A 26,373-nucleotide genomic window follows, 5' to 3' on the forward strand; every position below is an offset into this window, starting at 1 on the left:
CACGTGTAAACATTAATATATTAAATATCTAAGGAGAAAGGAACTCACGTGAAAAAAGTTAATTTACAAAGTGCTTCTCGAGATTGCTTGCTCGTGCCCTTTCTGTAGGAAGTAGTAAAACACAAATCTTGTCGAGTAAACAGAATTAAAAACAATATGAGATTGTAGTACGTAATGCAGTTTATTCTCAGTAATTAGCATTAGTTCTCGCTGCACTCCGCTTCTTAGTTAATTACTTAGTTGCCAACGTCGTGTATCACGAACAAAAAACTTTTAACACTTCGATACAGAATATTTCCTGGAAGCTTCCCTTTATGTAACTAATTAAAACTTACTCGGAACGACACACGACTTTTATTTATTTACTACTAATGAGACTTTTAATGACTGCTAATTGAAAAACTCTCGGGGATTAACATCATACATTATAATATTACGTCTTGTGCAAATGAGGTGATGGGGTATTTCCGATACCAGATCTGCTTGAGAATTGCGCATCAATACGAAAGCACTTTGAATATTGAGAGCAATCCGAAATATGTGTCAAACAATAATAATTGGGGAAGTGAATAATGCACAGATATAATAACACATCGTGGAGCATAACCGTGGCATCACAACAAACGCGCCGCTAATTACTACACCAAGCTAACTAACTGCGGTTCAAAGGCTCACATTTATTAACAATTAATAGCTATCCTCCCCCCCCACTAGTCGCAAAGCCTTCATTATCACCACACAATCCTCGTCCTCATTTTAATGAACCTACAATTGCTTTACCGTCCGCTTGTTATAAATGTATAATTTTGACCAAATTCCATAATAGGATTATACGATAACTTTTGAGGAGTCACCTTTGTGTCCCAACACTAATTAGGTAGCGGCGACCGCTGGCACCTCCTTAATTAAAGCGCCAAGCACAGCTATAACACTGCAGCTAAACATCCCATGCGCCACTCCTCCGACCGTGCTCCGAGCACGACACACATTACACACTATACATTGCACGCTCCTGCTAGTCAACGCATTTAGGCAGGGAAAATAAACGGCAATGGTTGCGCACGCCGGAGATGCATTCGTAATTTGATTAGGCTGCAGCGTGGAGGGAACATCGGGTAAATGTGCTAGTAAAAGGTCCCGCCGCTTCAAAAGACGTATAAATTTATTAGCTTATGTGATTGCCTCGAACATGCAAGTAATTTTCTGTGTTGCCATACAGCCGACTAAAGAAATACGTGAACGGAAATCGAATACGACGTCTTTGAGCGCTCTCTCAATATTCACTAAGATTATTGTCTTGTTCTGAAGGAAAATATAGGAGTTCTAAACGTTATCCTATTCAGTAGAGTAAGGAGTTTGTACGCCGGTAAATGTGTCAATTTACATTGAAAGGAATGAGGTCTTTATGCTATGAAAAGATGGAAATTCCGTATCGTGGAGTTGAATTTTAATATCCTTAAAATATGCGAGGAATTTCAGTTCTAGAGGAGATCTCAAATGAAGATTTGTTTTGTATAGCCTTCGTACATATTTTGTATTATTGTTGATGGAACTATCTGAGGGATACGGATGGTATATAAATATTTTGGTGAAATGGTATCGCCTGCGAGAAGCTGAATGTCTGAAACGAGAGATCTCATTTAACTTTCGATCTAGAGTCAGACGTCTTCATGCATCTTTAAGATGTTATGTTTCAGTGAATTTCAGTTTTAATGACATTTTTAATATTCATGGCGCAGAAGCATTGCTGCTGGAATTACGATACAAAGTCAGAGTTTTTGTTATTTGTTTAAAAGTGCTATATGGTGAGAAATATTGTACTATATTTTTATAGTGGCAGCAGATTCAGTTGCAATTGGGAAACCTTTTTGAGCACTCTATGGCACGGTTTTATTTATTTTTATTTCCTTGCAATTCCGACCGATGTTCAATATTTAATCTATGCTGTTACTGTGCCATTTTCAGTTGTAAAGTTAATCCGAAAACTAAAAACTGCATGTATATTGTATAGACATCACACGTATCCCAATGGTGGGTCCATTTACGCTATACATATAGGAATATAGACGGAAGTCAATTTTTTGAAAGAAAAATTTCCTTCCTGTCAAAGTTTTCAGTCGGTCTGTTATCGGCAAAATACCAGAACTATGTGTAATGTGCGTACTACCATTCATCTTTATACTGATTTGTGAGCGCAAACTATTGGCCGACTAAAAGTTTCCAGTGTGCGGGTACTCTAATGACACACTTTAATGAAATCGTGCTAAGTACCTACTTTTGAAATAACAAGTTTACAAAACTTTGTGAATTCCTTTTGATAACATAAACCAATCCTGGATTTTACGTAAGTATAGTAAAGTGCTTATTAGTTGCGGTTCAGTAGGGCTTCTGCTTACCTCTTAAGTTCAAGTGAATTGAGGCGCTTCGTGGAACTTTCTAGATCCCTGCTACTGGCGGGATCGCTGGCCGCTCCATGATAATGCTAAATAGTTTTATGTTGTTTTCAATTCGCACGACTTACTGTTTTTTGTAATAGGAAATTGTTATGTTGTATGGAAAGTTAGATAGTTCATTAGTTATTAAAATAACTGACTAGATATTGAGGTAATTTGTACATAGTTTTAACTACAAAATATAAAGTGATTTAAACGAATGTACCTAAGTACAAATATTTCTTTTCATTTTTAATTTACGGCAAAAGACAAAGATAAGACTTAAATTATCTTTATTATCACTTCATTTTCCAAACCATATTGAGAAAACAAAAACATCTTTACAAAAAACTAAATTTAAAATCACAAACAGCTTAAAAATCGAACACGAGCAAGAAACAGCACCGTGTAGGTTGCAATACGACAGCTGGCCGCTAATAGCACTGGCCACTCCTCCGTAGATCCTCGATCAGCTTGCTGCACTCCAGTCTCTTGAGCTTGCCCGAGTGCGTGTGCGGCAGTGACGGCACGAACGCGATCCCGCCGTGAAGGCGCTTGTGGTCACTCAGAGCCGCTGCAAGGAAATATCAACTTTAAGACTTGCACATAAAGTTGGTTTAAGACTGGGGCATATATTGGGTTGCAACCAAAAGAGCAAATAATCAATTCAAACTCTAAAATTTGAGCGTTAAAGTCTAGTTTTGAAGGTTGTCAGTTGGCAAAGAAGGTGTTTCTGAGATATGGCTGGTGGTATAAGAGGTTTGGCTTATGAAAAGCTGACGGCTGAACATGTTTAAGGACGTGTTAGGTTTGTAGTGAGCGAACGTATTCTTAGCAATGTGGGTGAAACGATGTCTTTATGTAGACGAGAAAAGATCATGTAAGTTTCCAGTGAATTTTAGGTTTGACCTCTCAAATTGTAACTGAAAATATATATTTTTGGAACTCTCACAAGAGTCAGAAGAGTGTACATTCAGGTATTAAATAAGGTTTGTTTTTCAGCTCAACTAAGATAAATCAACGGTTCCCTTTGATATACTTATTATTTTAAATCGAAAAAGAAAAATGTGCTGTCATTTCTCTGGGAGCTTTGTGAAAGCCTCACTTTTAGTATTAAATAGTAAAGGCAACGGCCATGTGCGTTCATTGCAGTGTGACTTTAGCTTTCAGAAAGCAATTCCAGTCGGAACTTTACTGGACCGTTTTCAATAACACTAAACTTTAAAAATTGGAAATTGTTGCAACGTGTTACGTGTACCAAATGTTTGATATTACTATTTTAACTTACACACCGAACTTCTACATATTGTAAATTTTGGAAACAGTTTTTGAAACAATCTGAAAATACTGAAATTATTTTGGTAGCAAATATTCTGAGCATGGTCGTGTGTTCAGGTTCATATAAAGGACGGACACATGATTGACATGATTTGCCTTTTTGATGCGTTCCTGTTTATTAGAATTTTTATAGGGAAACTGAAAAACTTTCTACTATCACCAACAAAAGTACTGCAAAATACCCATAAAAAATGATTGTGTAATACAATTATTGAGTCTCAATTTTTTTACTATGAGTACTACACTCCAGATTCCTTAAGGATCTCACAATATTACAGTTAATTAGGTTTTCGTTGAATGCCCGCATGATTTAGCGATATTATCTGTAGATCAGTTCATATCTTAATGGAGGCTTTATGCGGGTTGTTTTCTAAATTATATCTTTTGCTTATTCTAGGCAGCTTATTATACCAGTGTTTCTAGATAGGCAAACGTACTAAAATTAAGGGGCTGTTCTAATCATTGAAATGACGGTTTGTGGCCTCGTAATAATTTACTTCCTTGCAGCTTTTTTGTTGAAAGCTATTGAAAAAGTGTTTTAGTTGTGCAGTTTAAAATTAAATTAAGCGTAAACTTTTCCCAGCTTTTTTATTATTGGATTTTTCTTACCATTTCAGTTAAGGTAAAAGCACTGTTTCTCAAGCAGCGCCTACTCGCTTTGTTTCAGCGTGAAGTGTGCGCTAGTGTAATTACAGACACGTTGTCTCTGTCGGCACACTCGGCACGCATCTGCGGCGCCTTTGACTTTGTACATGTTCTTACGCGAACTAGACCGCAGCATTACTAAGATATCTTTCTACCTCTATTCTAATATATTATTATCGGTAAAACTGAGGAGATTGTTTGAACTCGCTCATCTCATAAACTACTTTAGCGACTTCTTTAATAAGTTCTTGGAGTAGCTCCCATAGGTGTAGACTTCGGGATTTGGGATATTATGTACTATTCTTCAGCTAGCGATAAAGGGGTCCTTTCTTGTCACGTAGCTTCTTTAGATCACTTCACACCCTTCACGAATCATACTCGTAAAGTCATTACAAAAGAAAGTCTCACCATCGACAGCCTTATGTATCTGGTCCCTGGTGACATCAGCCTTCGGCAGCAGCACCACGGCCGCCACGGGGCCGCTGTCCGACGCGCAGACCACGCTCTCGTTCACGCCGGCCACCGAGCTGATCACGCGCTCCACCTCCTCGGGAGCCACCTGCATAAGGGGACAGTGGACCTTAATGCACAGACTATATGGTTCAAAGTCCATTACTACTATGTCATGTTGTCCTTGGACAAATATTTTTATCTAAATGAAATCAGTGTTGAACATTACGTTAAAAGATGTGACATTAATAATAAGAAAAATCTAGAGACGAAAATGGTTTCTGTAAATCAATAAGAACTTCTGAGTATATAAACTATCACTTAGGTTCAGATGAAAGTGCTTTCAAAGATTAACTTTTATGGACTCTAAAAAAGTCTACAGATTGAATTTTGTCGTTACTTTTTTGCCAAAATTTCATAACGCTTGTAGTACAACGCAATTAAGTTAATAAAGTTGAACATCTAGCTCCGAAATTAAACCGAACGAGATCCGGACATGGCGCAACATTGCCCGGTCCACAGCGAACAGCGGGTCACCCGCTACACAACACAAGCTAGTTATTACTTTAATCTATATTTGAAGTCCTCATTTGTGTTCCCAGTTCTTTTGGAATTAACAAAATATGGTAATAACCCGTCACGAAGTAACGAGGGTCGCCCTACTTAACATAATATAATTATTCGTGCGAACATTCTACTGCATATTAGGTAATCTTGACTTGTCCTATATTTTGTCTTTGCGAAAGGGAATACTAAAATATCTAGGTAGGGTCAGGCGAGGGTTTGACACACCAGTAGTAAGTCGTAGGCCTCACAAAGCCGTCAGCTCGCCGTAACATCTGACATTTCCTTTATGTGATGGGAATAGAATCTCTCAAGACAGTCCCTTTGAGATGTTCGCTCGTCGGGACGTGGGTAACACGCGATTTCCTATCGCTTTTCTTTTGAACTATTTTATTTTGAACCAGTGTCCTAAATTGAAAGGAGTCACTCTAAGACAACTGCTTCCGCTTTGCATGGATAAATATATTTACCACGGTGATCAGGCTTCCCAATCATCAAATAACTCTTTAATAGATTGTAAGCATGTTATCTTCATTAATTTTATTATATAACTCTTTACTTTTGCATGTTTCGAAACTGACGTGCTTTTTCTACTAATCAATTACATACCTATGTACTTTATAATTGGCCCAAGCCGCACTTACCTGACATCCTTTATACTTGAAGCTGAATTTCTTTCTGACGACGAAGGAGATCCTCTCGCTGTGGTCCAGCTGGAACACGTCTCCGGTGCGGAACCAGCCGTCAGCAGTCACCGTCTCTTGGTATGTGGAGTCGTTCTTGTGGTAACCCTGGAGATATACAGCTTGGAATTATACAAAACTACTAGGATTCCAAATGAGAAAACAGTAATTAATCTTTTCACACACAACTGGTATAATAGGTATAGGGACAACAATTTCTACAACATATGGATGCAACTATGTATTACGACTAATCGTTTGTTGAAAATATTTTCTATCTGTCAAAAATCTTAAAGAATTATTTTACAAGAAAACCATTAACATATCTACTCTAATGATCCTTCCCTCACCAATGAACAAATGAATGTGATGTTACCTTTAGCACGCAGTCGCCCTTGACCCACAGCTCGCCCGCCTGCTCGGGACCCAGCGTCCGACCTTCATCGTCCACTATCTGGAAACTTCCATCGCGTTACACAACCACTACCGAATCTAGATTAAAACGTTTGCCGAATTAGCCGGCTTACTATACCTAGATAACATAAGCCAGGCATTAGTTTAATCTTTACTTTTCAAAATATAGTAAGCATTTGAAGATTACAGAAAAAAGGTAAGTCTTGTTTAGAATAAAATACCTAGATGAAAAAGCCTGACAAATGAGATCATAAAAACAATATAATTGAATTTGATACTGATAGGCTTGTTGATTTCAATTTCTTGCTAAATTCATTAGACTTGACAACTAAGAAAGAAGAAATTCCGGATCATATTATTTGATATTCAATGTCTTGCTAATCGAATTTGGTCTCTATATTAACTAGCATAGAGTACGTTTTTTAGTGTCAGAATATCATCTCTAACTCAACAAAGAGTGTCATCAATTAGAATTAGTAGGACGAAACATAATTTTTCAGGTTCTGTGCCGACTAAGTTTTTCTTATTATTACGTCTAACTTTCTCGATTTGGGATTTTTTTTTTATACTAAGTAGGCGAAATTAAAAGTTCTTACAAACACACCATGTAATATATATTTTTTTATGAAGCTGTAGATTTAAGGCAGTAAACTTTTTGATCCCACCCAAAACAAAAATGTGAAAGACTGCCAAGTTCGATAATATGGGAATGCTTCGCCTATAAAAGAAGTGAGATCTGAATAAGTACCAAGTTCCATACACATACCTCAGTTAAAAATAGTTACTTTTTAATGATGTTACTTGGCAAGTTTTCATACACCTTGTTATAAACCTACTAAACGCAATGAATCAAGTATTTAATTTTCTATTAAAACTTGCCAAGTAATCATCATTAAAAAGTAACTATTTTTAACTGAGGTATGTGTATGGAACTTGGTACTTATTCAGATCTCACTTCTTTTATAGGCGAAGCATTCCCATATTATCGAACTTGGCAGTCTTTCACATTTTTGTTTTGGGTGGGATTTCATTTATTTTTGTAAGGTTGTTTATTTTATTTTTTTCTTATGATGAAGTTAGTTAAAGAAATGTCTCATTTATACTATTTTTTAGATTTTTTAATATGCACTATGTTTCTTACAAAGAAATGAACTAAATTAACTAAATGGACTAGATTTACCAACTGACTGACATGACATGTTATCATATATTATGTTCGTGGATCAAAGTTACACATTCGTTATTTTCGAAAGTGATTCACACTTGGCCGTTTTCAGATTTTTACTTTACTTTGACTAAATACAAACCTTTGTACCATTCGAAGATTTTTCGAAGATATATTGTATAAATATAGATAAATTTAGTTCGTTTTAGTTCCTTAGGGGTATAAATTTACACCGGGTATAAAACACCTTCATTATTTTGAAACCGACTCACACTTGGCCATTTTCAGATTTTTCTCTTTACCTTGACATAAAGACCTACCTCCATGCCAAATTTCAAGTCAATACGACCATTGGAAGTGGTCTAGGTTTTTGATGAGTGAGTCAGTGAATCAGTGAATAAGTGAATCAGTCAGTGAGTGTATAGTAAAAATAGCGATTTTCTGACGTCAATATCTCAAGACCTACAATAGGTATATTAATGAAATTTTGTATTTTTGATAAGTGAGGGGGTCTCAACAGACACTAGAAATTTGATATGCGTAAATAAAATAGATTTTGAGTTACAGGGGGGTCGAATTTGGCCCGAAATGGTTCGTGTAATATAACCCACGGCCGGTGTGTCGCTTTTTTTGCTCGAACTTGGCGGACACACTGCCGTGTGTCTAGATAAGTCTTTATTGTAACTAGAGCTAAGCCTGCAAATAATGATATCCATTCAGTTCAGTCTGGCTAAATGGTGCAGCCAGAGGCATAACCACATAGCCTGGATTATTATCCAGTAACTTGCCTTGCAATATCTCACAATAATAGCAGAATAACAAGTATGTATCCGGCTCAATCCTTTACTTAGATAACTCAAGTTCCCGCAAAGCACCAGAGCAAATATATTCAATTTATTGAAAAGTTGTCGTCACGTATTTCCTTAAATTATATTTAAGTACGTGTTTTAAGCAAGGATAACAGTATGTCACACTGTAAAGCTCACGATTAGAAAAGAAATCTTAATCAGCACCTAAGTTTGCTTAATAAATGTAATAAAAATGTATTAAGTAATGGCTGTAAGTATACCTTGTAATACATGAAGTTGTAGACCCAACCGTTACTCCTGAGCGGAGCCTCCCTGTCGGGGATTGCGATGAACCCATGTGTCTCCGTGGTCCCATAGCCGTCACACAAATGTGCACCCTTTGGCAACTTGCTCTGCAAACATCACATTATGTTCTAACTCAATCCACTTGCAAGAGTATGTTATGTTGTTCAGTTAAACTCATTAAAAGTTTAATACAGTTATGTAATAAATCTTCTCATCAAGTACACACAGCCTTGGGTTATGGGCTCAAAATATTAGCGATTAAATTATATTCTTATCAAAAACATTATGCACAACTTTTTGGCTTAACCAGCAAAACTTGTTATCGCATTATCATCCCCTAGCGTAGATATTATATACAGTCTTATGAATGGGGCATGATTGTTTGTATTTATATCAAACAACCCTTGCATACTAAGTATAGTGAAACTATCAACATTGTTCAACTGGAAGGCTTGCCAAAAACGTCAATTGGCAACCTATCTAAATGTGAATCTTAATTGGAAGCCTATTGGGTCGCTGTTTTTATGGTCGTCTCAGTAATTTTAGATATCCATTACAATGATGTATTGTCTTTCATTTAATACAGACCTTCCCAATAAGTAATTAATATAACTATAACAATTGGTAATTATGATAATTATTTCATTACGAAAGAAGGTTGGCATTACATCGCCAAATTCAATCAGTGTAGTTCTCAATAGAGTCACTAATCTTCTACTATTGACCAATGTTACTTCAGCCGTCAACTAAAGCCCCTGTAAAGGGCACACAGGTACCTGTAACATGGATAGCAGCTCCGGCGCGGGAGGTGCCCCCAGCAGGATCACCGTCTCCAAGGAACTCATCTGGTCTGCTCGGATAACGTCCACTAAGTTAGTTGCGAACGCTGGCGCCAGGAATGTGAACGTTGGCTGAAAGAAACATCAGAATTAGAAACTGGCTATGAGTATTTTGGTGTCGATTTTAAAAGTAGAATTTCAAAATTGTTTTAGAAAATATTCAGTCCCTTATGCCCTTAACACAGACATTGAGTATGACAGTGTATGTTACTTTCATCTTAATATTTATTAAACATACTTTGGCAGTACCTACATTATGTAAAATTATTAAACCTTATTTAGATTAAAGACCTGAAGGTGTACAGATGTCATACAGTTTGTATCGTGTAACATGAAAAGTTTGTAACAGACGTAAGAACAAAGCCATGAGATACAGCTACATACATCACAATCCCCGTCAAACAGCTCTGAAGTCCAATAAGACTTATTAAAGCCACAAACTGCACTAATCTGAAACTAAAGGCTGAAACATTTGGCATCTCTGCGCAATCGGGAGCTATAATTCAATGGGCGTAATAAAAGAGATCTGGCAGCCGTTCGCCGCAGCTCAGACAGATGCAGATAAGTAGCTTTTAAAAATATACGCCAGATTTCTTGGTCATAGTCACTATTTGTGCATTTCTTGGCTGTGATTATAAGCCAAGTTCTCACAAGTTCTATGAATATGAATGTGACTTTACCTAATGCCTTAAGCACAAATCAACAATTCTATTGCAAAATTGCATTTGATTCTCTGAATAATATATCAGTACATCAGTTGTTTCTTTCTCGTTGTGAAAAAGATAATCCTATAAACATGTTTGGAATTAAGATAATACATAATAGTGATTTGTCATCGCACGATACCACTTCGCATGTTTAGACACAATTACTATGAAGGTCATAAGTATAGGCTGACTAGTATTTAATTTGATTGGCTCTAAAATTATACTCATTTATTGTAATCATGTTTGAGTATTCCGGCTCTCAGTTCCAAACATTATAATTTATCAATTATTACAATTTTGCTGAATTATGTTTTGTACTCAATTATTCAATGTAGCTAAAAACAAAGTTCAAAACAGTGGGTACTTTTGAAAGCACCCTAAAAACATTTTACGACGATCCTCTTCTTGATGTTCCCTGTACAGTATTATTTCTAAAAGAGTAATTACTGTAAACCGAAGTACTTGAGAACGGCTTCTAATTACTGCCTTTACATAAAACCTTAATCTGCTCCGACATTACGACTCGTCACGTTTTCAACGAATTCCACTCGGCGAAGTTAAGCAAATTACGAATTACTTTTTTAAGAACTTCACAGACCTTTAAGAATAATAAACAGTTTATTTTTAAAAAAGGTGTTCATTAGCATAGAGTTGTAACGAGTCATCCCGGGGGTTCACTCAAATCGGATCGCGGTCAGCCGCTCCACAGGACTCGCTGCTATCTCTATTTTTTGTTCCAATCTACACGGGCATTTTAATTGCATTCTTAAGAGGGGGATTAAACAAACACACTCAGGATCAACGTTCGTGATTTAAAAGTATTGCTTTTTGTTTGTTGCCCTTTTTTGTTTTTGCTTTTCAGAAAAAACAATCGACAGTAAGACAGCCATATTAACTCCGTAGCAGTGTCTTGTGTTTGGCACAATAGCTAATCATTGACACCCTTCTACAGTTTTGTCATTATATTATGGAACTAACAATTACTCCATTTCCATTAACAGCAAGGGCACCTTACCCGATACTTCTCGGTGATCTCCACGACATGATCCACCGAGGTCTTCCTGGGCGTCATGAGGAGTGTCACGTGGTACGCCGTGCTGGCAGTCACGAACATAGTGAAGGTCATCCATTGTAAGGTCGTCAGCAGCATCACTGTTGACGTGGGTGTGGGGAACTGCGTGTGATATGACCTGAAAAGAGTGTATCGGTTATTCATGGATGACGTAAAATGGTCTGGTGACTAAAAATCTTTGGAGAAATCTATTAAAATTATAGATATCGACAAACAACTACATGACTATTAAAATTAAAACCAAATAAAACGTTTTCAAAAAAAAAAGAACTTGGTACTGCTTAATATAAATTAATATCTTCCCAAGAGGTAAAGCATTATTGATGTCACATATCCAAGGAGGGAAAATACTAGGTAGATGACTTACCAAGGAGAAGGTAGCTGCATCACCAATCCTCGATGTGTCATGTAAGCAGCTTTGGGTAGACCGGTGGAACCGCTGGTAGGCAACATCATTACCACGTCATCTATTGACGCCTCTGCTACCCTGGGAGATATCATTTGAATGATTAGTTATAGCCATAGAGGATTCTACCAAATATGATGTTGATACTGATCTAATTTGGATGAAACTCACTGGTTTCCAGATAGGTAATTTACAAATTACACCCCTTTTTGACTATCTCAATCCAAGTTTGAAGCCTACACAGTTACACAAGCCTCAAAAGCAACAGAAACCAGGAATGTTTTACAAAAATACTTACTGAAAACTATTTACGTCATCGCTGTGACCTGCAATAAACTGCTTTAAGACTTCTGGTTCATCAGCCATTACAAATGTAGGGTTCAGGTCTTCACAACCTTGCTGTGCCTTCAGAAGAGATTCTTCAAACTCTTGGTCGTGAAACACGAAGGTTGGTTCTATTAAGTTCAGGAAGTGTGTCTGCTCATCTACAAGAAAATATGTAGTATTTTTATTTTGTAAATTTACATTAAGTCTTAGTGGTCCTATGCTCTAAAATCTAAACAATCTTATCAGATTCATAGTTATCATGATTCAAATCATATTAAGTAGAACTGTGATAGCAAGTTTGGCTGCAATGAGATTTGAGAAGAAAATACATATAAACAAACAAAGCGTCAATCATCATCATCTTCCTGCCCTGTTCCCAAGTCATTTGGGGTCGGCGCAACATGTCTTTTAGTTCCATTCCTCTCTGTCAGACGTCATACTTACATCCACTCCCTTCTGCTTCATGTCCTCTTTCAGGCAATCAATCCATCTTTTCCTCGGTCTACCTCTGCCAATCCATCCTTCCACATTCATACTTAGCACACTCTTTGTAGCATGCGACAAACACAGCTTCAATAAGAAGGATAAATTCTTCTTGTTTCGCTATAATGCAGTCAACTGCAGTCTATTTCATCTACTGATCTTTAAGCTATATCTAAAATAACGCCTACTTACATACTGTACTATTAGGGTCCATCATGAACGGGATCATGCCAGCGAACATGACAGCGAAGTACAGTGCTGCCATCTCCTGGTGGTTCCTCATTATCAGCATGGCGTACTTCCTTGTTGCACCTCGCGCTGTGAGCGCACGTGCGAGTGAGACAGCACGCTTCAGGATTTGCTCGTTCGTTATCTTCTCGCCTGTTGAGCCGTTGATCTAGAATTTGAAGATTATGTTCAAGAGTTAAGTAAATTTTGCTAAATTTCCTCCAAACCCTCAAGAAACCTCGACCATCATTGAAATGTATGTAGTCATCTTACTTATACATAAGTACCTAATCAAAGTACCGAAACAAACGATATATAAATCACTGTCTCACTGTCGTAAGACAATGGCGATCCCATATTTATTATTCTGCTATAATGCTCAATAGCGTTTAAAAATAAAATTATTACATTGATTGTGCTACCAAAAGACCAAAAACGGTCACGGCAGCACATTTTTATCAGACCATTCAAAGGCCAAAGCACTCGTACAAACAAGTCGTATTTACGTGGGGTCAACTCTGTAACGTCACAATCCATCGTTTTATTACAAACGTGAGTTTTTCCCGCGGACGCTGCAAACAGATGAAATTGCTCAATAACCGTAGCGCAGGCAATTTGTGACGCTACCCGAGTGGCGACCTCACGCCCTGTCACACACATGCCAAATATATTCCGCTTTTATTTTAAATCTAATCGGTTTAGAGTTTTTAGATTTAAATGGGAAATGTGACTGCTTTTGATAATAACTGTACCTGCTTATAAAATATTCAATGAAAAAAAGTCGTACCTATAAAATTGCAGCGATTATAGTTTGATTACTTTATTAAATGGCTATGCAATTTATTGCGATTAGTATGGATTTCAATACTGTTTATAGCTGGCGAATAAAAGTATAAATATTATGACGTGATTATCAAAGGATTTCTTTTGCATAGCAGTAGAACGTTTTTGCTATCTGCGGCGGCTAATATAAGAAGGATATGGAAATTGTTTATTATAAGGATTATTGTAGACATGAATACATGCTATACTGTTATCTTAAAACTCACCATAAAAACATGATCCGGTCTTTTCTTAAGACAGTGGAACATGATCTGTGAGAGCGTGACATGTTCCCGCCCCTTGCGATCCGGTACCAAGCCTTGTTCTATCAATATGGCGTCTAAGACTGTGTCCAAGTACAGCTGAGCTGCGTTCGGCTTCCCTCGCACCACTGTGTGAGACATCTGGAAAAAGATATTATACTAATTTCAAGGTTAGGTTAATCAGAATTTCATTTTCTTGCCTTAATAAAGTTACCCGGTTCTAAACAAAATGTTTGTTCTCCAAGGACCAATTAGCAAAACAGTCTTACTAAGGATCAATAATTGCCAATTAATTGAACATTAATCTCGCAAGAAGACAGCCTCCCAAATAGAACAGATACCTGAATATCTAAATATTCCGGCGAATTTGTATTCGTGTGGGTCCTAGTTACACCTAATACTTTTAGCAAGACATTCCGAACATATTCGCACACGTAATATACATTGGGGGAGGAAATATTACGCCCCGGGGGCACTACATTTTTTGATAAGACAAAAATGCTCCCCAAGAAACTATTTTATTTGTTAGAGGCAAAGAACTTGGACGTTTTACATGTAATATTAGGTTCTTTGTGAAAATATTAAATCTTGACGTAGGTCTGTAATTTGTTTTCGTGATGAAAGACTCGATTGTTCATGAAATTGAAGCTTTAGGGTTTTACTATAAATGGCCTTGAACTTTTCCGTCTCTTATTTTTTATACCATTAGAGCTGTTTAAATGTGTGGTATCTATCGTATGATACGATATCAAAAGAACTATTTTCATACGAGACTAATCCCTTGACACGTGGAAAACTAAAAAAAAATAACAAATAAGCAAGTATATGATGATGTTGCTTACAAATACTAAACGACTATTTCCTTACTAATGTGTGTATTTAGATGATAACGCAGTGAGATAATAATATAATAACAAAAACATCTCGCTACAGTACGCTTTACGTCATGTTTTTAACTTGTTAGAAACTAATCTTCTGTACTGCTGAGAACGAGAGCAAAATCATTACAGAATTGTAAATAAAGAAATCTTCTTATCTTGGAATTATTGCTTGCTAAGCAAAAAAAAAAACAGTTTTCGGTACTAATATTTACCAAACTAATATGGCCGACTAAATAATCTGCAAATATTTAATTTTTCGTGTAAATCCTCTTCGTACAGGTATTAATGTTAAATCGCGTACATACTTAGATATTATTTAAGATAAATGCATTTAGGCTAGATAACGGCTAATTCTTATACACCAAGAGTATCATAAAAAGAATGCATTAGCGGACTTATTCAATGCACTAAATAAATAAAACAGAATCCAAGGCTTGCATAATAAAGCCTATGAATACATTATACTATTGCGATATTTAAATGAGTCAAAGAAAATCGTGAACTATCTCATCTTCCTCCAACGCGAGAGTTAAATTTTTCAAAAAGAGTTTCTGCAACTTCTCATCTACTTTTGAATATTATAAATTAATGAGCTCTTAAATAATTAGCTTTGTTTTATACTGTTGCTGCTTCTATAAATAATTTGTAGGTAGGTACTTTTGAAGTACTTATCTGTAAAACTGTGACGAATAAAACAGAACCAATGAACGACCGTGAACCATTGCTTTGTGAGTAATTCCTAGCATGTTGTTTATCAATAGTTAATACCGGTTTTGATTTCAAAATTTGTTGTTTTTTAGGACAGTGGAGTAGTACACCATATCTGGAAATAATTACCGGTTGATGTACATAGAAATGTTTATAGAAAGTTATTCTTTAATTTCGTAAAAATGATTAAACTTTGAACATGACATTTAAAAGTTACTTCAGCTACTTGTACCACTTTTTCCAACATATTAATGGTGAAAAAGTAAGCAGTACAATTATTATTTGGGTTTAATCAGGCATCTATAGACATAAGGACTAAATTGGCATACTTAGGTACTCATTGTTGAATGTATAATATGTATAATGGTCTACGCATGATGTGGATTCCTATATGTGAGGAAACATTTTTTGTTGGAATTCACAATAAAAGAAATAAATAAGTAATGGACCATAAACTAACCACACTGGTACCTATTTATAATTCAATCACTAAAACTTACTGCTTAACTGGTACCGCACTGGTTAATCTACTGGTTATAATTACTTTTAAACCTTTTTCACGAAGAGTTAACTTTCTATAAACAACTGCCTGCATATAAATAAATAGCAGTTTTTATTCAGAGATTTTTTCAAAATGGTCTATTAACAACTTTTTAAATTATCACTTTCACTAATACTTGAAATCCAGGTACCAGGGCGCCATACATTGACGGAGATGCACTTACCTTAGCTAAACAGCTGACAGCGCTCGCACATACAACCTTCGCGACCGACTGGCGTGACAAACAGCTGAGACCAACATTTATAGATATTAACACGCTAATACACACGAAAATCTTTTATCAATACGATAACTACTGCTTACGTTATTGGCCCACCGAGACTGCTTCCTATTAAATAATAATGTCTAATACTATTACGCGGGATGACGCATCAAATTGATGACCGATAAGAGTTGGGGGCATCAATCAAAATAAATCAATCATTGTATTGTTTGTTCTTTAATAAATAATCTGTACCAATGTAATAAAGAGGAAATATTTTTTGTTGGAAAGCTATACTTTTTCCGAGTAACATAGTTTATATTTTTTTTATCCCGGTACGGGCAGTAGGTCCCACGGGAGGCGGGTGAAAACGCAGGAAATCGGCTAGTATGTAATAGAATCATACCACTGGAAATACATTTTTTCCATATTAAAAGCATCTTTTAATAATATCTAAAGAAATAATTAAGGCTTAGAAACTCGTCCATACGCAAGATGCTATTCTACAAAACCTTGAAATAACCAATATTATCACATGAATGTGCAATGTGCATACTTGATACAGACCAAAAAACCTAGAATTATATGTGTAGCAGTAAATACTTGGTGACGAGATTTCTCTCTGTCGTTCAAAATACAAATAAGAAATGTATAATATCAGGGAGTATGGTAAATGTACAATATCTGTGTACGGATGCGAGAAACGGTTACATTAAGCATATAATCCGATTATATTTGATCATTTTATTTAGGTTTTATCGAAAGCGGTTAGGTATTAAATAAACCCGGTTTATCTTTATTATAATGATCATATAAAAAACTAAATGAGACGAGTGCAAAGTTTACAAGATTACATTTGTGACATTATCAAATTGCATCTAAATTTGCCAAGCCATAAAAGCGCAAGCAAAGAAAGAAACCAACATTTACTTTTAAATGTAACTTCAGAAAATTCCAGCTTAACCTAGTTATGATTATAAAATCTGATATAGGTACAGATATAATGCTAGATATAATGTATATAACACATACATAACGTATATCAGTCAACTGATAGCAATCCTTCATACTGATAACAGCCGTGACACGCTTGAACAGCTATCACGTTACACGTATCTGGCAGATAGCTGAATAGCTACTGTGAGATCGACAATTTGACCACGTTAGTTATTTTTGGACGTATCTATATTATCCACGCTATGTTGGTTTTCCACTTAGTTTTTTCCACGTGTCGCACGTAGGTACATAATATGTGATGATGATATGCGACATGAAACAATGACCATCTACCGGTACAAACTATGACTCCAGAATCGAGTGACGAGTTCCTGACTGAGACTGAGTGACTGAAAAAAGTGTTAAAGCGCTATAATCCTGTAAGTATACTATTATAATATAGGTAACCTTTAATATAGAACAAAAACATTAAATCAACTTAGCTTTAGAAAAATGAAAATCAATGCTATAATCATGTTTTCTAAATTATGATGTTGAACAAACCAATACAACGAATTTTCTCGAAATCTAAAATACTGCGCATTGTCAAAAGCAAGACACAATACAAGATTAGGTACCATTGCATTATAGAGCCGTCAAAGTTTCCAATCCGTCAATAGTTGAGGAGCTGATGGTATAAACGTCAATATTACTTCTGCAGGCTTAGCCGTAGATTAGTTTACCCAAGTCCCTGAATAGAATTCGGCTATGAAAGCAAGCAATAAGTTTTGACAGATTGAGGTCTTACTTTACCACTGGAATCATATTTATAGCCAAATATACTACGCTTCTAGGTACCGGTTATTTCACTTACGCCCCGTGGTAACTATTTCAGGAACCCGGATAAAACACCTATTACGGTCTTCCTCGATAATCCGGCTGCCTAAAAATGAAATACCTTATTCTTCAAATCGGAAAACTGAAAATATTCTTGTCATTCAATTATCAGAATGATGTAACTTGATAAAATAATGTCAATATTACAATATCTCCTGCGGATGCTACTTATGTACAAAAGTATGCACACTTAATTGTTTTTAATGCAGTACGGAAAACCCGGGTAACCTGTAAACACAATTATTTTATCTTAAGGAAACTTCCTCATTGCAGGGAGATTGCTTTTCAGTGTTTGTTGATAACAACAGACGGCGCACTGTTAATAAAAATATCTCGATAAAAAAATCACCAACATTTTCCTACTTAAAAGAGAACAATACAAGGGGAGCCCAAAATTATGTATTTTTTAGTTTTTCTTTGAGACAGACAGAAGGCAGAAGTGTCTTCTATTTTTGCGACAACACACAGGCTTTGGCCGCGTTTAAAGCTAAATTAAGGCCTCTTGCAAAGTGACAGGCAGAACGGGGAAACTGGGCCATAGCGTAGTTATTTGTGCCGTCTGTAAATATACCAGGGTGGCTTTTAAGATGGCCTGCTGAGATAGGTTGTTATTAAAAATGAAAAAGGGCTTTAAGATCCAATTATAAAAACAACTTTGATACTACAAATGTAGCGTTTTACAACAACATCAACAACACTAACTTAATAGACAAACAATAATATGTCTTGTTTCAGAATATCAAAATATCCACACCTTTCCGATTAGTAACTCTAACACTTCCCTGTACGTACAATTACAATACATTCCTGTAACGCCAGGCGTCTCGTAACATGCAAGATAGTGTGACACCGACAATGTTCATTATTGCTCGCTATCGAGATATCTCTCAGTAATGTTCCGGGAAACAGTTCCATTAAGCAAGGAGGTTTACCTGCACACCTATCATTGTTACCCAGGTGCACTAGAAGAGTTATTTTACGTCAAGGTTGAATTTTTAATTACTAATTGAACAGATAAACATCACTAAACATAGATGAACGTAGACAAAGAAGTATAGAAGAAGAAATGCTGCGCCGACCATATACATATAAAATTGGAATAGAATCAGGGATGATGATGATTAATGTTTAAAATTCTCAGCGATGATTTTCCGGAACGAATACCTAGGACATTCACGATTGTGTTTCATTCTTCCTTAAAGCAATTTCTTAAAAAGAAGCTTGTGAAACTTATTTCTCTATGTAGAATATGTTGCCAATTTGTTGGCAATCTGTTGTGTATCAGTGGACATACGACGTCGCGTGGCAGTGTAGCGGGTATTAGCATAGACATCGCACCATATTGATATTACTTGCCACTTCACAGATAGACTAGAAGATTCACTGCAATTTTATTAAATTGCAAAGTAAATGATAGGTATATGAAAAAGTTACAGATTGACCCTGTATTGCAAAACTATGACAGTAGAATGGAATGACTTTCGTGTAGCATTAACATTTTTTAGGAGAACATTTTCTGTTATAAACACTGAGTAATCAAATATTTTATTTCTTCAGCCATACAAATAAAAAATTACACAACACTGCACTATCGTACAACGCTAATACATCTACACCCGGCGTAAGTTAAACTTCTGCATATTTGATACACGTTTGTACCGGGCTGACCCGTCCCGGATAGGAGCCGGGTGTAGCCGGGTAGTCCCGGGCCGGCGCCGCGGGCCACCGACGCGGAGCCCAAGGATCACATTAGGAGATTACATAATACACTTTATTATTATAGGGCAGTTATTTTCTAAATGCCTCGCCACTTATGATACCCAGTGTGTTGGCACAGTTATAATCACAGTTTAATAGTTACTAAATAGCTATTCGAATCCTGTAACGGGACAAAGCTTTAGGAGTCGGTTAAAACTAGTATTGTGGCTGTCGGTTAGTGAAAATATTTTGTTATATCTTAGTTCATTCGTAGCATAAAATAACACAAAGTTTCCAAGTGCACTTTTTCAATTGAGGCCAAAAGTAACAAACAAAAATTAATTCTAAATTAACCATTCATACTTCCTCTAACAAGTACGAAACAAGCATTCACAAAACAACAAACAAACTTTTACATTAAGAATATTAACCGCAGAGTTCAAAACGAGCCACCTGATCGCAAAATGTCCGGATAATGGCGTCATTCGAGCACTCTTGGCCGGGCCAGGCTAATGAGTGCTCCACCGACACAAAGGCCAAACCACGACAATGCACGACAACAGCCGACAATACCCGAACATGCACTTTTCTAGATAATAGCTGCGGAGCTCGTTACACAATACTATTGGTTTAAGAGGCTCTCGGGACATTTTGTTGATCGTTTTCTGGACTTAGCTGGTCGTTCAACTGCTTGTATTGTTGTCTCCGCTATTATGTCGTATTAACGGGTATATTTGCTAAACGGTACTTAGTTTTCTATTTTCCTGTTATATGGATCATTGATTGCATGTTAGAATAGGTAAGTCACCGCGATAAAATCTTCCTACCTTTTCATGTTTAACTACAGCCACGCACAGAAAATGCTGATAAATTACTAAAACTCTGTATAAACTTAAAGTAGTTCATCTCGTCTAGTTTTATGCATTCCTATCGCGCATTCACATTCGTGTGATCTTAGTTTAATCAAAGTTAGTTCATTTGTTCGTCAGTGGGGGATCAACTCGGTTTCAGCTGAAATATTTACTGCTAAACGTCGGGTGAAAACTTGATGCGATTATAATATAAGGTTGTTCATAAGAAAAAAAAAACCTAGTAAATATCAGTGAAGAATTCTTGTTTATATTTAAGAGTATAATTTATGCGTGTTGTAGTCTGGAAAATAAGCTTATGAGTTTAACAATCATTTTTTAAACATACTCCATTCCTCTTTACTACATTCTGTTAATAGTAGCCTTGATCTTAATTTTCCTATAAATACGGACATCATAATCAAAATCTAATTTGCTTGTCAAAATTTGTATTGGAAGTCAAGCAAATAATATATTTTCGTTGACACCAAGGAAACGGATAATTAGCTTGGCAATTCCGCGAACTTGTTAATTTCTTTAATGGATTCTGCTCAACTTATAATTGAGAATTTTTCCAAATCATTTTGACAGCGAAGTTAATTAATTGTTCAGACATATTTTGTGCCGCGACTTTGGAGTTTTTTTTTGCTTATTTTTAGAATATACGAACAGGATTAGACGTGTAGAAAAAAAAGTGACACTAACAATGAAAAAAAAAAAACAGATGCCGACTAATTGAGAACCTCCTCCTTTTGGAAGTCGGTTAAAAAGTGACACTAGCAAATGAAAATTGTTTAAAACTCATGAATTATTTCGTCTAATATCATACTAACCTCATTGGCCAAGTATACTATGTTCAAAGCTGACTGAGACGGAGCCGGGCACAAAAGCTAGTGCTCCATACATATCGCCTGGATGTCAAAGGGTAAGTTTGCTCATTAGTTCCTAACTTCGCCCACTGGCGGATTACTAGCGTCTGAGAGACGACGGACGTATGATATCTAAGCTGGTTGTTACAATTATCATATTTAAGTTTCATATCGATTCAAAAGAAAGTAAGTTTAGTGCGAAGAAATATTTTATTTATGCTTTATAATTAGCTGTACTCATTAGGTTTCTATCGTCCCACGTTGCTGTGCTCAGGGACAATCTATTCCAATCATTCTTTGCTTTATTCTTTCTTGCTTATGATGATAACTAGATACGACTATTTTTACTTACACGAGGCCAAAGCTTCTTTTTTATTGAGTTCAGAAATAATATATTATTTATGAAAGAATAAATAAAATTAATAGCCAATTACATTCAAAGTCTTGTGAGGGATCAGTTATACATATTAATACTTGCTATACTTACAGCTGCCCGTAAGTATAGGAAGATATTTTCATCTTACACAATGTATTTTTGAACAGAAGGATAACTTATATAATGTATGTAGGCAAGTACTTTTAATTTACTTTATTTGGCACTTAAGCGGAAGATTAATTAAATACCTATGTGTTGTCACATCTTACCTGCAGTACGTTGTATGGCAATTCAGTGCCAACGTGACTGTTCTCTGACTGAATTATAGTTTCAGTCGAATTAACCAATTAACTATGACATCGTTGGCATTTTTGCTTTGAAGTACTTAAGTTTACAAGACCATTATTGGATTCATCTATAAAAACATTGGAAAAATTCCTTTACGATGATAATAACCCTCTATTCATTCCTGGTTGTAATCATTTTATGCAAATACGAAGTACTAGCATATTTCGGCTCAATATGAAAGCATTCGCTCTCATCTCCATCTAACATTAAAGTTAATACTTATTATTGAACCGGAGATCTCGTGAAATTATTATAAAAACACTTACAAAACACCATGCCTATATCATTTCCCGGTATTCCTCTGATGTTAGGTAAAAATATCCTGTTTAAAGTACTAAATACGATTATACAAAGCTGATGCAATAATATTACTTATCTAGTATTAGGGCTAAGTTACAGCCTCGCGTACCGATTTATCATTTGACCACGTGACCATTTTGACGTATCGAGTATTTTCGTGTTTCAGAAGGAACGATTAATTGGGGTTCCAGTTACCATTAGAACATCTTTGACAGATGTTGCGGGAAGTCAAGAGGAAAGAAGATTGACAACCAGTCTTAACAAGGGGTCTAACCCAACTTAAGAAAATACTAGCAAGATAATGATGGATCACAGCGTGATATATAAATTACGTCCTAAAATAATAATGCAACAACTACAGAACCTGTAACACTTCTAGGAACAATATCACACATGAAAACCATATTCCCAATATTGTGCAACCCGTGTCGCAGTTGACAAGAGCACTCAACACATTGCATCGCTACTAAATTTCGCTTTCGCTTCCAGAGAGCACTCCAGTCACCCGATTCACAAAACTAGCTATTGTTATTTCTTCAGAACTGAATATTGCGATAGATATTCTCGTGTCTGTAAATCAAATCCACTCTTGACTGTAGATAAAACTAATACAGAGCTAAAAGGTTTCTGAGAAAGTTTTCCAATATGTAATATTTGTTAGCATAAAGGATTTAATAATCTTCCTTATTGTAACGAGATAGGAAAGATCAGAGAAATGATGAGGTCTTTAACCTTTTTTAACGTATTTTGCAAAAAAATATGATAGTGGTAAGGAAATTGTTACGCCTTTCCTTTCGATTTGTCTTTTCTCGGTAAATTATATTATAGCTATACCACTGGATCTTATAACCTTTTTTTTGTGATGGGAAATTATCAAATGACTACTCCCGCTGTGGGTTAGCAGCGTGAGACTTTTATTGACTAAAACCCATAATGTTATCAACAATATTAACCTGAGATATTAACTAATAAGGAGCATACGTATTACCTGTTGTATCAACCAATACACCACACAAACCAACTACACTAATATATGTTATATTGTAAACTATGTCTTGGTCCCAAGTCCCCAGCTCTGAGGATATCGTTACAAGTTGTCGCAAGTTGTTCCGCGATTGCTTTTATTGCTGCAGTTGTATCGCACTGGCCGATGCTCTAACAAGTGCACTTCTTTCAAGTTTCCTTCTCGAACATTCCTGTACAAACTCAAAGGAAATTGTGTTGTTATAGTTCATCACGGTGTACTATCTATTTAGAGTACCAGCACATTGCAAACTAAAAAGTCGATCCGACGGTTGGCAAACATTTTTTAAAAGAAAATACATGTCGAATTCAATCAAAGTTTTCAGTCGATCTGATACCGGCCAAATACCTTTTCGTTGTTATGTGCATACTACCAATAATTTTCGTACTGATTTATGGACCAGGGCAAACTATCGGCCGACTAAAAGTTTGCAGTGTGCGGGTACTGTAGCACGAGATTATTCCCCACTAAATGTATTTTGCATCATTAAACCAAAATGAGGAGAACTTAGTTAGCCGCAGTTGATCGTGTCTTTATAGCTAAGACGCGTCTCGCATAATGAGTGCCACAGCTGGGGCTTGTGCTCAAATGTGCATATATTTAAACCGACGCAAACTCCTAAACGTTCTTCATACATGCAGTCTTCACTAATTATGACTTTCTCTTACACGTTACTCATTACACGACACATCACCTACAAGGTAAAATGTATTCTGCGTCTAAGAACTAAGGTTGGTTTTACAATGCCAGTGAAGACTGAAACATTTGGATTGCAGTGTAACAACAATATTCCAAGATTCGGTAGGAGCGGTGCAGCTTACAAAGTGGCGGGTTCGATTCCCGGGAGAAATTGGAACAGTGATTGTGATGTTTGTTGGTAGCAGTAACGCGCTTTGGTTCAACATTGAAAGCCTGCCCGGGGGAGCGCGGCCGGGTATGAGCACATTGCGCGCGCTGTATGAGCGAGTGGCCTTCATCCAATGCGGTGTAACCGATGTATCGTGCCGCGGGGAATTCGGAAGACGGTATCCTCATTTGAGGTTAACCAGTCTGATCTTATGTTATAAATGTCAAAGTTTGCTTGTTTCTTTCCAATTTTTTACGTAAATAGGTACAACAAAATTGATATTTGGCAGCCAAACTTTAGTTTACAACAAGATAACTTTAATCCAGGAAATATTCCTAAGAAAGTGTCTAACTAAATTCAATATCAAGACAAAGGCTTAAGACTTTGTTCTGAAAGTCTATTTTTAGTGAAAGGCTTTCGGCTGCTGAGTACAAAATGTTAATGTTTAACATAATTAGCTTACTCTCCCTTCGCTCCTACATTGAAGGGCTCCATTTAAAATTCATTGGCAATTTTGTGTGTTAATTACCGGCAATGTGTAAGCTCGCTTAATGAAAATAAACTAATTATATTACTCCTCGACTGATGCTGTCACTATATTGAGGGATTTTGGCAACGAGGTTATTATTTCAAGAGAGTGCTTGACGGAAGTATACGTTAATTTAATAATACTTAAGTTATGTATGTGTAAGTAAGCCTTATTTATGATTCTACTTATGGGATATGGGGAGAATTCGTAAAGAAAATAAATCTGTATAGTTTTAGGTATAAGTTTTTAAGTTTAAATGTGTCTTATTTGGATCCGGAAGTATACATATATTATGTAAGAGTGATGTGCATAAAATATGTATACTTTGGTTGGAAATATTTAGACGCAAAGCAGGTGACTTTATCTTGACGTCGCGGCGTGGGCGGCTGCCATTCTCTAGCGAACAAGCTCATTCATGCGGTCTCTGACGGATTTTGTTTGCCCTGCACCAAGTATTTTTAGTTTAGACACGAAGTAAGAGTAGTCACTTTTATGTGTTATTTCTAGAAAATCTATTCGTGAAACATCACCTTACTTTTTACACGAGCCAAACAAAATGCATTCCTAGAAAACCACTCTTTCTCCTAAGCTAAACAAATAAAAAGAAAAAACACATGAATAAAGCTCCGGTCATGTGGAATAGAATGTGGGTATTATTTAAAGTCAGACCAACCTATCGACCATCGTCCTTACCTTTGAATAATATTTATGTTTTGTTCTTCTCGTGTAGTCTGCAGTACAATGCTTATTTATGCGATATTCACGTAAATACGTCTAGTTCATCAGATATTTATGTAAATCACTCTTGTGAGACAGCTATCTAGATAAGGACTGAACCTTTTTGTATAAATAATATGACTAGGCCGAATATAAATGTTTATGTATTATATTTAGTTGGAATGTTTCAGTTAGATAAAGTTTTTCATCCATAAAGTAGATTTGGAATTAGAAAAACTCGTAAAAATATTATCTAGACAGTTTGGTCCCAGTATTTGGGTATCTATCTAGACTGATAGTTCGCAATAACTGGGTGTCGCTACATTGAACACTGATTGTTTTATCTACATGAAACTGGCATTCACCCGCACTTTATATGCAGTTATATTAGCATAGATATAGATTAAAATTTGGATCCAAGCAGTGGTTTTCCATAGATTGGCAAACAAATTGATGTTACATTCCTTCACACAGATTACACACAATCCCGTACAACGTTTCTCTAGAGGCTGGTTACCAGAGGTAAAAAACGTCTTCATGTAATACCCTCCCCCCCTCTCCCCTGTGACAAGTTTCATCGCAAACCGCTCTGTGGGGACAGCGATAGCAAGAACATGCCAACTTTGTCATGTTCAGGACATTTCAACGAGTTTTATTTGACTGACGTGATATATGGAAAAGTTTGACATGAAAACCTCA

At 36.2% G+C, this 26,373-nt stretch overlaps 1 protein-coding gene across 1 annotated transcript; it reads right to left on the reverse strand.

Annotated features, from left to right (window-relative positions):
• Positions 1-2,708: 2,708 nt before the first annotated feature.
• Positions 2,709-16,406, reverse strand: LOC110371735 (uncharacterized). Its single transcript, XM_064040484.1, has 12 exons — positions 16,247-16,406; positions 13,897-14,073; positions 12,812-13,016; positions 12,108-12,294; positions 11,771-11,890; positions 11,347-11,521; positions 9,562-9,696; positions 8,761-8,892; positions 6,489-6,566; positions 6,074-6,220; positions 4,824-4,974; positions 2,709-3,006 (listed from the first exon to the last, which is right to left on the reverse strand). The coding sequence occupies exons 2-12, from the start codon at positions 14,071-14,073 to the stop codon at positions 2,867-2,869; spliced, it is 1,647 nt and encodes a 548-aa protein (XP_063896554.1). The 5' UTR covers positions 16,247-16,406; the 3' UTR covers positions 2,709-2,866.
• Between the last annotated feature and the right edge of the window lie 9,967 nt (positions 16,407-26,373).

Source organism: Helicoverpa armigera, chromosome 22 (genome assembly GCF_030705265.1).
Source record: "Helicoverpa armigera isolate CAAS_96S chromosome 22, ASM3070526v1, whole genome shotgun sequence".
NCBI classification, from domain to species: domain Eukaryota; kingdom Metazoa; phylum Arthropoda; class Insecta; order Lepidoptera; family Noctuidae; genus Helicoverpa; species Helicoverpa armigera.